Genomic DNA, 13,692 nt, shown 5'->3' on the forward strand with positions numbered 1-13,692 from the left:
ACTTATTAAACTGATAGTTCGGTAATTTTCACATCTGTCAGCACCTGCTTTCTTTGGGATTGGAATTATTATATTCTTCTTGAAGTCTGAGGGTATTTGGCCTGTCTCATACATCTTGCTCACCAGCTGGTAGAGTTTTGTCATGACTGGCTCTCCCAAGGCCGTCAGTAGTTCTAATGGAATGTTGTCTACTCCGGGGGCCCTGTTTCGACTCAGGTCTTTCAGTGCTCTGTCAAACTCTTCACGCAATATCGTATCACCCATTTCGTCTTCATCTACATCCTCTTCCATTTCCATAATATTGTCCTCAAGTACATCACCCTTGTATAAACCTTCTATATACTCCTTCCACCTTTCTGCCTTCCCTTCTTTGCTTAGAACTGGGTTGCCATCTGAGCTCTTGATATTCATACACGTGGTTCTCTTCTCTCCAAAGGTCTCTTTAATTTTCCTGTAGGCAGTATCTATCTTACCCCTAGTGAGATAAGCCTCTACATCCTTACATTTATCCTCTAGCCATCCCTGTTTAGCCATTTTGCACTTCCTCTCGATCTCATTTTTGAGACGTTTGTATTCCTTTTTGCCTGCTTCATTTACTGCGTTTTTATATTTTCTCCTTTCATCAATTAAATTCAATATTTCTTCTGTTACCCAAGGATTTCTAGCAGCCCTCGTCTTTTTACCTACTTTATCCTCTGCTGCCTTCACTACTTCATCCCTCAGAGCTACCCATTCTTCTTCTACTGTATTTCTTTCCCCTATTCCTGTCAATTGTTCCCTTATGCTCTCCCTGAAACTCTGTACAACCTCTGGTTCTTTCAGTTTATCCAGGTCCCATCTCCTTAATTTCCCACATTTTTGCAGTTTCTTCAGTTTTAATCTACAGGTCATAACCAATAGATTGTGGTCAGAGTCCACATCTGCCCCTGGAAATGTCTTACAACTTAAAACCTGGTTCCTAAATCTCTGTCTTACCATTATATAATCTATCTGATACCTTAATCATATATATCATAAAATGTGTATATTCTTTTTTCACATTATCAGTTGTTTTATAAAATTTACAAAGAAGATTTTTTTTATGAATCTCTGCAATTTCTCTATTTTTACTTCTGATCGCTGTCCTATATCTGTAGGCACTGAATAACTATATTGTCCCCCGTGACATCTTTCCAATGTTTTCTGTTGTACATGGTAATGGGCAGCAAAAGTAAAAAAATTGTAGTGTATTCTGCTTCCATCATTTTAACTTAGGCTCAGGCAGTGGCGTGAACAGTTATGTAAACTACTCTGCAGTACTTGTGGCCAGCTCCCATGCTATTATGCTGAGTTAGGGACACCACTACATTATTGCCGAGTGAGACACATCAACTTTCTGCCACAATCCTGCCAATGAGCGAACTGGGTGCCATCACGTGAGATACGCAAGAGGGTCAGTGAGGTAACGGCCACAACTGCGGGTTGCTCCCTTGCCTGCCAGCTTCCTTACCCTCCAGACATGTCCATCCTATTGAGGGTGAAATGCTCTTTCCGTACCATGTGTAGTTTATTCCATGGCCATAGCCAGTTTTCAAGAATGTTGCACCCCTTAATGGTAGTTCTTAGGAAGAAAACCCATTTTTCCATGAAGACTGCCATTTCTCATTTTAAATGTAGGAAAAACTACCCAGATGCCCACCTGACCTCCTGATACCATCCTGGCATATACACTGTTTTGTGTACCTACATTTCAGCTCACCATAAAAAAGGTAATAATTTGAGATATGGGTTATCGTAGGTGTTTACATTTTATATGAAATACACAAAAAGCCAACAACTGAATGTACACAAAATACTGTGGAATTTGTTATAGTTCATCTTACATAAGTAACTGCTGGCAGTGTTTCACTGTATTTATCAGTTCTGTCTAGTAACCTACACTGTTCTGGCAAGTGTGGCATACACATATAATAAAACTAATATTTTGAATCCTGAAGATGTGGTAGGTACTGTCTTATTTCATGTTAATTTCCTCTGTATCCTCCACAGTAAAAAAAAAAAGTCATTGCCCTATCATGGCATATTTTCTCATTTCAATTTCCTCTTTAGTGCCCAGAAAAAGAATATCTGTAGACAGAACTCCTGATCATATTCTTTGTTGGATCATCATTTGCAGCCACGTTTGTAATCTGTAACTTTTTTGTTCTCATTATTTCCTGTGAATTCTGTAGGTTTTATATCTAGACTTCTTTCTTACAGGTCTCTGTGTGCTTTGTCCCAATAGCAATAACTCTCTACTTGCCTTTCCTGGTCGGCATTCAGGACAGGTCCAGTTAGTTGATTTGGCTAACACTGAGAGAGCTCCACTGGACATAGCAGCCCATGAAGCACCTCTCAGTTGTATTGCTCTCAATCTCCAGGGCACACGTCTTGCCACAGCATCTGAGAAGGTATTGCTGCTAAGCCTGTAGGATAGTTGAAATTAATGTATGTTCCATATTATGTTACAGACTGCATGGTTTCATGACATGGTAATACTGTGTATGCCTCGGGACAATCGGGTAATCTGGGAAAAACCTGGGAATTTTTTTATAATTCTGGGAGCTTTCCACTGTTTCAGTTTTCAATTAAACTTTTGTAATTTTACGTAAAAACTTATTCTTGAACAAAGAATTATTTTTAGCCCGCTACTGCGGAAAAATAACTTGGCAATAAAACGTAAATGAGAGAGTTACACCAAAACTTTAGTTCCAATGAAAATGCACATTTACAACAGCAAAACACAGTGCACACACAAGCATCTGCAGAGAGCAAAATGTGTCCGAGGCTTTAGGATGAAGACTGTGCAATACTTTGTAACAACAAATTTCTTCCGATGAGTATGATGTCATTACTGTTTACATTTCTAACAGGGCACAGGAAAATATAGTGAAGAGTGATTTGAGAAGCGTTACTCTCAAAGTAAATCTCTATTTATGCAAGATAAACTATGTTATGTGTGAGAATGTGCAATGAATTTCTTTAATCATGGAGCTTTTGACTCTCATTCAAAACATGACACTTTGAGGACCAGCCATTTAGAAAAATTTTGGGCCCAGCAGGCTGTCATTTATACCATCATTTAAAATTTACCTAGCACATTTGTGTTGCATGCTCCTTAAAGAGTAACATGTAGTAAAAGGACCAAGCTTTAAGGTTAGTTTTTGGTGTATGTTTTGGTTCTTTCGTAGATTACAGGTTGTGCAGTAATGATGGCAAAAAGTATAATTAGCCTTAAAAAGTGAGAGGTGAGTTCTTGAGCAATTTCACACACAAGCAGCTTTTCTATGGAAAAGGCAAAGTGCTCGACAGAACATTTATTTAGCATTATTTGGTGCACAGCAGTGAAATTTGCACTGATGCTTGTCAGAAATCTTCAACTGCTGAAGTTTAAGCTGTGCTCTTAGGATTTTACCTAACCACACGTTCTGAAAACAAAACAGCAAAACATTTTTGATGCCCAATATTATAAGTAATAGCTTAGCTTTTCCTATATCTATACTGAATGTATATTACTTTAAACCATTAACTTTACCTATTTGTGTGTTTGCACTACTTAAGAGTGATTTTGTTAATGGCTGACTACATCACATGTCCTGTGCTCTGAATAGCTGCTATCATTAGCTGGCAAGATCACATGATGCGAGCTGTGATTCGCTGACAAAAGTGCAAGCTCTATTTCAGCATTCAGAAGCTACCATTGTAAGGATTGATGTTCTACAGTCCAAGGAAGAGTATATTGCCACTTGACACAGAAAAAATATGCTTTCACCCAGGTTATGTTGTGTTTTCACCTGGGGTATAGTGTATCTTCACCTGGGAAAATTTTAGGAACTTTTTTTCTGGGCTTCCTGTACACCCTGTCCTTCCTGATTCAAGGCAAGTTGCTCCTGAATGGTAGGTCTGCAAGTGTATAATATTTATGAAAATTTCATAAATGTTTATTTTGTTCATCTCAGTTGCATGTGAATATAAATTTTATTGCTGCAGTGGTTACTAGTTTGAGGCTGACATGCCCATACTCAAACACACATCTTGTTGTTAACTATTTACTAATTACACAGCATGGTGCCAAAAGGCACAACCTCTCAATACAAGAAAGTCAAAATGTGAACAACGAATACGCTCATTGATATGACAACCTATGTGTCTGTTGTTTCACCTAAACAACACAATGAAACTTTATTCTTACGAGTAGTTTCATTGTGTCATTCAGTAGACACATAGGCTGTCAAATCAGTGAGAGTATATGTTTCTCACAGCTTGACTTTGTAGCACCAAGTTCGTGCCTTTTAGCACTATGTTGTGTAACTAGCTACAGTTAATAACAAGGTGTGTAGCTTGATGATGGTGAGTCAGCCCAAAACTGGTAACCACTGTAGCAATAAATTGTATACTCATGCAGCTGAGACTGACAAAATAAATATTATCAATTTTTCATCAGTTATATATCCTGCAACAACAGAACTAAGATGAAGATAGAGTTTTTTTAATCGGCTGACAGTGTAGTGTTCTTTAGTGTAGTATTTGCTTTATTTTTGTGGACAGTGCACGTACTACATTTGGATGTGTTTTGTAATGAAATTGAGCTTGAATGAAGATGTGTAGCTTGGTGGAATATGAACAATGTTATGAAAAGGATAGATTGCTGTTCACCCATAAAGATGTCTCGTTGAGTGGCAGATGGGCACAGCAAAAAGATTATTACACATTGAGCTTTATGCCAAAGCCTTTTTCAAAAAGGAAATACAGACACATTCACACAGGCAAGCACACCTCACACACACAACTGCTGTCTGTGACCGATCTGGCCAGAATGCAACTGCATTGAACAGAAGCAGCAATCCAAAGTGGGAAGGGGGACCGATAGCCTGGTATGTGTAGGGAGAGAGAGAAGGGAGCACAGGGACTAGATCTACATCTACATCGATACTCTGCAAATCATATTTAAATGCCTGGCCGTGTGTTCATCAAACCACCTTCAAATAATCCTCTTATTTTTCCACTCTCGTACAACACGTGGAAAAAACGAACACCTGTATATTTCTGTATGAACTCTGATTTCCCTTATTTTATTATGATGATCATTTCTCCCTACGTATGTCAACATCAATAAAATATTTTACATTCAGAGGAGAAAGTTGGTGACTGAAGTTTCGCAAGATGATTCTGCCACAACAAAATGCGCCTTTGTTTTAATGATGTCCACCCCAAATCCTGTGTCATGTCAGTGACTCTCTCTCCCCTATTTGCAATAATATAAAACATGCTGCCTTTCTTTGAACTTTGTTGATGTACTCAGTCTGTCCTGTCTGGTAAGGATCCCTGCACCAGTATTCTAAAAGAGAACAGATAAGCGTAGTGTAGGTAGCCTCTTTAGTAGATCTGTTACATTTTCCAAGTGCCCTGCCAATAAAATAAAGTCTTTGATTAGCCTTCCCCAAATCTTTTGTTGTGTGTTCCTTCCACTTTAAGTTGTTCATAATTGTATTTCCTAGGTATTAACTTGATTTTTTGGCCTTTATATTTGACTGATTTATCATGTAACCGAAGTTTAATGGATTCCTTTTAGCACTCATGTGGATGACCTCACACTTATCGTTATTTAGGATCAATTGCCAGTTTGTTCACCATACAGATATCTTTTCTAAATCATTTTGCAATTTGTTTTGATCTTTGATGAGTTTGCTAGACGAGAAACGACAGCATCATCTGCAAGCAACGTGAGATGGCTGCTCAGATTGTCTCCTATATTGTTTATGTAGATAAGAAACAGCAAAGGGCCTCTTACACTACCTTGGGGAACAGCAGAAAGCAGTTCAGTTTTACTCAATTACTTTCCATCAATTACTATGAACTGTGACCTCTCTGACAGGAAATCACGAATGCAGTCACATAAATGAGACAGTATTCCATAAGCACGCAATTTCACTGCAAGCTGCTTGTTTGGTACTATGTCAAAAGTCTTCTGGAAATCTAGAAATACCAAACCCATTTGAAATTCAGTGTCAATATCACTCAACGCTTTGTGTGAGTAAAGACGAGTTGTGTTTCACAAGAACAATGTTGCCTAAATCCATGTTGACTCTGTGTCAATCGACCATTCTCCTCAAGGTAGTGCAAAATGTTCGATTACAATATATGTTCTAAAATCCTGTTGCATATCGATGTAAATGATACGGGCCTGTAATTTAGTGGGTTACTCGTACCACCTTTCTTGAATGTTGGTGACCTGTGCAACTTTCCAGTCTTTGGGTATGGATCTTTCGGCGAGCGAACGGTTATATATGATTGTTAAGTTTGGAGTTATTGTATCAGCATACTGTGACAGGAACCTAACTGGTGTACAGTGTGGACTGCAAGACTTGTTTTTGTTAAGTGATTTAAGTTGCCTCATTACTCCGAGGATATCTATTTCTACGTTACTCATGTTTGCAGCTATTTTTTTTTTTTTTTTTTTTTTTTTTTTTTTTTTTTTTTTTCGAATTCTGGCGAAGGAATTTCAGAAGGCTATGTGTAATAACTCTGCTTTGGCAGCACTGTCATCGATCATTTCCATTTCCGTTGCTATTGTGCAGAGAAGGCATTGATTGTGTCTCGCTGTTAGCATACCTCATATACAACCACAATCTCTCTGGATTTTCTGTCAGGTTTTGAGACAAAGTTTTGTTGTGGAAACTATTATAAGCATCTCGCATTGAAGTCCGTGCTAAATTTTGAGCTGCTGTAAAACATCACCAGTCTTGGAGATTTTATGTCTGTTTAAATTTGTCATGTTTTTTTCGTTGTTTCTGAAACAGTGTTCTAACCCATTTTGTGTACGAAGGAGAGTCAGCTCCATCATTTCTTAATCTATTTGTTATAAATCTCACAATTGCTGCTGATACTATTTCTCTGAATTCAAACAACATCTGGTCTACACTTACATTGTTAATTTGGAAGCAGTGAAGATTATCTCTCAGGAAGATGTCATGAATTTTTATCTGCTTTTTTGAACAGCTATATTTCTCAACTATTTTTGGTGTATTTGGGGGTTAAAATATTCAATCTTACTATGACAACCCTGTGTGCACTAATCCATGTATCCATTTTTATGCTTATTACCTCAGGATTATTTGTTGCTAAAAGGTCAAGTGTGTTTTCACAACTGTTAACTATTCACAAGGGCTCATGAACTAACTGCTCGAAATAATTTTCAGAGAATGGATTTAGCACAATTTCGGATGACGTTCAGTGTGTACTTTCAGATTCAAACATGTATTTTCACCAACATATTGAGGGTAAATTAGTTACCACCAACTATAAATGTACGAGTCGGGTACATATCTGAAATTAAACTCAAGTTTTATTTGATCCTTTGAGCAATTGTATCATCTGAATTGAGAGGTCACTAAAAGGATGCAATTATTATTTTATACCGGTTGCCAAGAATGACCTTAGCCAATACTAACTCACAGTAACTATCTACTTCAGTTTCATGACAAGAGAAAGTACTTCTAATAGCAGCAAACACACCACTGCCAATTGTGTTTAGCCTATTCTTTCAGAAAACAGGTTCTTAGCAAAGATTTTGACTAAACTTATCTCCAGCTTTAGCCAGCTTTCAGTACCTATAACAATTTGAGCATTAGTGCTTCCTATTAGTGCTTAATGCTCCAGTACTTTCCAACACAGCTACTACAGTTTACAACTGTTAAACCAGTGGTTCCTGTATCTACGTTCCTGTGTTTGGCCTACACTCTTTGAGACTGAAGTTCTTATTGTGTTTTTCCGAGACCCTCTAACCTAAAAAACCGCCCCGTCCATGCCACACAGCCCCTGCTACCCATGTAGCCACCTTCTGTGGGTAGTGGACTCCTGACCTATTCAGTGGAACCCAAAACCCAACCACCCTATGACACAAATTGAAGAATTTGAGCCTACAAAGGCACAGAAGTGTCTGAGCCTTTGATTCAGACCCTCCACTCGGCTGCGTACCAGATATCTGCGGTTGGTCCTGTTACCTATGCTGCAAAGGGTGAGCTCTACTTTCATCTTGCAAGCAAGACTGGCAGGCTTTACGTCTCCTGTTAGCCTCTCGAAACCAGAAATAATCTTGTCTGATCCAAAGCAACATACATCATTGATACTGACATGAGCCACCACCTGCAGCTGGCTGCACCCTGTGCTCTTCATGGCATCCAGAAGAATCAGTTCCACACCTGGAATGACACCACATGGTATGCACATGAAGTGCTCATTGGCTTTCTTCCCTTCTTGGCAGCCATGTTCCCAAGGGGCCCCATAATTTTCATAACGTTGGACCTCCCAACTACCAATAGTGCCACCCTCTGTCATTGCCTGGATGTTACAGGCTGAGAGGTTTTCTCTGAAGCAGGACAGGCGACTGCATCTGGCTGAGCAACAGTGTCGGCCACGGACTGCACCTGGAACCTGTTTGTCAGACTAACCAGGGAGGCCTTACATACGGCCTTCTGGGAAGTCTTTCGCCACCTGCCATGCCCTGAGGCGAAACCCCCCCCCACTTGACCACTGGTGAGGGGTTTGAGCAGTAACTGAACTGACCACTGGTGAGGACTGATTGGAGGACTCAGATCTGCTGGATGCCCATTGGATTCCCATGGCCAGCCCACAACTTTGATGCCCATCCACTGCAGCTTCAAGCTGTGTAACAGAAGCCATCACAGCCTGGAGCTGAGAACGAAGTGTCACCAACTCTGCTCACATTCGTGCACAACACTCACAGCCCCTATCCATACTAAGGTGGTAGAAAACTAAACTACTACGACAAATCGACTATTGACACATAGTGCGGAACTTTACTGCACACCCTGATGAAAATGGAAGAACTATGTCTTTTAAACTAGATTAATATGCAGAGATTCAGAAACTGAACTACCGAAGCTCTCAGGTGAGACAAAATAATTTGCCCTTGATTAGGGAGCTTGTAATATATCACAAAATCAGTTTTCTTTCAGACGCAAATGAAAACACAAGAATTCTGTCCATTAGATATTAAATTAATTCATATGAATTCAAGAAACTAAACTATCAAAGCACACAGATGAAATTATACAATTCGCTCTTGGTTAGGAACTCGTAAGAATGACAAAATTGGTTACTTTAATGTTGCTGCTTCTGTCTCGGCTGGCTGCTGCTGGCTGACTGATGGTGGCAGGACAAGGCTGCCAAGTGCAGCATTGGGAGGCTACGGAGCAGAGAGAGGGGAGGGAGTGGAAAAGGATAGGAGCAGAGGAGAGGAAAAGACTGGTGGATGCATTGGCGAAGAGTGGCACACAATTAGGGTAAGGGAACATAAGTTGGGAGGAGGTGATAGGACAGAGGGGTCGGAAACTGTTCAGTGGAGAGTGTGACAACAATAGGTCACGTTAGGTTGAGAGTAGAACTGGGGGCAGAGGGGAGGATTCAGGTGGCCCAGGTTGCAAAGCAAACATTGAAATCAAGCTCGTTCCATTCAGCTGCACATTTTGCTACAGGGTGGATAACTTTGTCGTGGCCACACTGTTGGTGGCCATTCATCCTGGTGGGCAGCTATTTGGTTGTACAGAGTGGTATTGGATCAGGAGGGGGACACTCTTTGGGACTGGAATGAGTTTTAGTGATGTTTGGGGATACGGCATTAGATATCAGTTTGCAGACTATTTCTGGGACATAGTGCCTGTGTGTGAAGGGGCTGTGGTATAACTAGTTCACTTATGCTACTGTGTTTCTGACTAATTTTTGAGTAACCAGGACAGTTATAACGCTATCACAAACTAGTGTTACCCTCTGGGAGGATTTTTATGCTTTCAGCTTGCGCATGTCTAACAGATAAAAGTATCAGACAGTAATTTAGATATATAATGCAATTAATAGAAAAACTAAACCAGGTTTTACTTTGGGGATAATGAAAGTAGAAAATTTCATACGAATGAAACAATAAACGGTCACCAGCCTAATTAGGTATATTAACTTGAAACATTATGTTTCAGGAAATTGAATATTAGTTGTCGTAGTGACCTTCATTCCAACTCCTTTTAGTAGCACACTGGATACACACGAATACAGGACGAAGTAAGTTATGGTTTGCAGTAGCTACCATTAACAGTTGCTATTACTATTTTCGCAGCACTGAGATGTTACTTTGGAAAAACTGAACTAAAGTTGGGCATGAAAAGATTTCTGACTTAACTAACATACAAATACCACAAATAAAATGAAATAATACTTCAGTTACACTGTTTACATTCTCATTTATGGAAATGCATCAGGTTTCTTTAGTAGTGATAATATTTCAAATATCTTTCTAATATGACAGGAAAATGATAGCAATCAAGGTTAAATTAAAATTTGTGTGCCCTTTTCATCACCTGTGAAGTAGGTATTTTAGATAGTAATATATACACCCTCTGGCACAGAATTTTTGCACACTTAATTCACAGAAACTAATCACTATTTTGTTAGAAACAGGATACTCAGTTTTCTGCACACTTAAGAGGGGATCCTGCATCGGTTCATGACTGGGATAATGTTAGAGTTCGAAACGAAGGTTTGTAGCACTTGGATTATTATTGGAAACACACAAATTATCTGGTCCGTGGGCCATTCCGTGCCAAGTGGTCTAATATCGAGAAATGTTCCCACATGACCATCATGGATTTTGATGAAATTTTGTATCAACATTCACACATGTACTCAATGAACACTGGTAAAGTTTCAGTTTCAGAAATTCAATACTTTCGGAGATACAGTCACTTGTTTAAGACCATAGCACAGCTTTCAGTAAAGCGGCCTTGAATTTTCAGCAACTTTGAGATGAGATATCTCTGTAAGTATTTGCATGAAAGAAATAAAACTTGGCCATCGTATACAACTTTTGGAGTCCTTTAAAGTAAAACATTAAGAAAAGGATTTCTGAGCAATTTTCATATAGATAATTTGAAGCGAAGTTGGGCGAAAAAATAGAGGTTTAAAAAAATGCAAACTTTAGTTTTTTATATCTCCAAAAGTAATTGTGGGATATGCATGAAACATTGCACACCATAACTCACCAACACAAGGTCTTAGAATATAATAAAATTTCATTCTCCTATTTCTTTCCATTATTTCACAAATCTAGGGTGAAGCTGACGATCTTTCAAAAAGTGCTAAAAATGGGTATTTTTAGTCAAATTTTTCAAAAAAGTGTTTTCTCCCAACTCTTCTTAACTATGGTCATTAGAAAGAGCATATTCTAAACTACCTAGAAAAGTGGATTTGGTTTTGCAATGCAAGCATATAAGGCCCTAAAAAGTAGCATCATCAAAAAGGCACACTGGAAGTTTGAACACATTTTTCTGGCACTCAAATTATACCTGAAACCTTTTACTATGCCTAATAAATGTTTATTAGTGCCTTGAATAATTGAAATAAAAAGATCTGGTAAATAGGCAATAAGACTGTCAGAAAAACTTGAAAACTATAAGTAGCCCTTCTGCTTTTATCGTAAGTGTTCATCTGCATAAAACTCTTTATCATTTGTAAAAAAGAGAGAGAGAGAGAGAGAGAGAGATCATCATAAAGAATTCAATGAATAACAGCTTCATATTTTTTGTACTTCTCAAAATTCTAAATATTTACAAGTGGAAAATGAAGACCTAATTTTTGGATTCAATTGTATAAAACATTTTTCCAAAAAAGAATCTGTTTGCTTGAATCGTACCTCAAGTGATGTAAATTTTCCAATCAATATTGCAGAAATTTTAATACCTAGGTGTTGTAAGCTGTGAATTTTTGTCTTAAAGTTATTAGGGAAACATGTGAAATTGATTGGTTGAACATCTAAGAGTTTTAATTTTGTATTTAATCACACTTAAATGTAGCCCACTACCTTGGTAAATACATAACCACTAGTTTCACAGAGAAAATTCACAAGATTCACTGTTTATAGAAAATATAATGGCAACAATTACTTTAACAATCAGATTGTTTCATTATTGTGAGCCTTGTTTGAACAATCAGTATTTCAGTGGTGTGATTGCAGCATAGTGAGTGGGTTCTCTTGGCTGAGTGTGGCTTGTTAAGTTATTCGTAAGACTATCAAAGTTTGTAATCTAATTTACAAAAATTGTTTTGATTGTGTCTTTTATAGCATATATCTCTTATTAGATTTTTCCATTGGTATTATACATTGTGTATAATTTCATTCAGTAGCAATTTGTCTTAAATTTAAGCAGTTTATAATTTGCACTCAGAGGCCAAATACATTATTTAGTTACTGATTAGAGATGGATGCAGAAGGGAACAGCATACCTTCCTGCTCAATTGGGCAAGGAGATAGTGGAAAGAAGTGTCATGTCACTTTCTTTGCCAAAAAAGCTGCTTTAAAATGGTTTGTGGATTTTAGTGATGAGGAAAAAGAGTTGTTGGTCCAACGTTCTGAAGCAAAGCTGGACAATACCTCTCAAGTTTGCCTACACCATGAAACCCTGTTGTTGACACAATATGAGAAGTTACAAAAAAAATGCTTCAATCCCTTTGGGAAGGTGAAGAATCATAATGCTAAGGCAGGAATTCACACTCTTGATACTGAAACAGCTAATGGCTTCTGATATGTGGAAGAAGCAGCTTGTTAATAACATAAAGCCAGGTCAGAAAATTTGTCCGGCTTGCAGGACTACCTTAAATAAATACTTGGACGAAGCTTTATCAGCCTAATCATCACATTCTGATGAGGACTTTACACCAAAAGAAGAATGAAATAGTAGCTTATTGTCTATCAGTATTTCACCCCTAAAGAGAACAGTAAGCTACAGAGATAAGCCCCAATATGTGAAGAAGAAAATTCAAAAGGCTCAAAATGTGATTAAAAACAGAATTGTAAATGCAATGTGAGTAAACCCACAAATTGCAGATGCTAGTGAAATTAAGGAATGTGGAAACTGTGCTGACTATTCACATTTGCTGACTGAACTGAAAGCCAAGGTGCAGAATGCAATTCGTAAAGAACAGATGCAAATTTTAACCTTGGCACCTGTAAGTTGGACAGTTGGACAGTCAGCCAAACAGCAGCTCAGTTCGGCATGTCCGAAAGAATGGTGAAGAATGCTCGGAAGCTTAAGGCAGAGAAGGGCATTCTGGCACTTCCCGAAAATAGGCAAAGTAGGAAATTACCAGCAGAAGTTGCTAGTAGCGTGCGAGATTTTTTTGAAGATTATGAGTATAGTAGGGTGTGCCGTGGAAAAAAAGATAGTATTTCAGTTAGACCTTTGTATAGAAAGACATACGTGCAGAAAAGATTGTTACTTTGCAATTTACAGGAAATGTATGAAATCTATAAGAATATAAATGGTCCAGAAAAGGGTTCTCAAACTTTTGTAAACTTAGACCCAAATGGTGTGTAACAGTAGGATCAGCTGGAATGCATGCAGTTTCCATCTGTGCAATTTGCCAAAATGTTAAGCTTATGCTTAGCGAAGCTGGTATACGTGAAAATTATAAGGAGATTCACAGCAAGGCAGTTTGCAGTTTGAACTCTAAATAATACATGCTACATCGCTGTGAAAGGTGTCCTGGGCCTGAAGCTATAGCATCTGAAATTGCCAGCTATTTCCTAGATCATGAGCCACCGAAAGTTATTGTGTTTAAGCAATGTATACATACCGATTGGGCCACACTGGACATGAAGTAAATGGT

General features: G+C 38.4%; 1 protein-coding gene across 1 annotated transcript in view; it reads left to right on the top strand.

The window, feature by feature from the left end:
- The window catches only part of LOC126335223 (WD repeat domain phosphoinositide-interacting protein 3), a 149,466-nt gene that overhangs the window by 36,258 nt on the left and 99,516 nt on the right, over window positions 1-13,692 (top strand). The window contains exon 4 of the mRNA XM_049998258.1: window positions 2,239-2,429. Within this exon, the coding sequence (XP_049854215.1) occupies window positions 2,239-2,429 (191 nt within the window). The remainder of the gene's footprint in view (window positions 1-2,238; window positions 2,430-13,692) is intronic.

This window comes from Schistocerca gregaria, chromosome 2 (genome assembly GCF_023897955.1).
Source record: "Schistocerca gregaria isolate iqSchGreg1 chromosome 2, iqSchGreg1.2, whole genome shotgun sequence".
Lineage (NCBI taxonomy): Eukaryota > Metazoa > Arthropoda > Insecta > Orthoptera > Acrididae > Schistocerca > Schistocerca gregaria.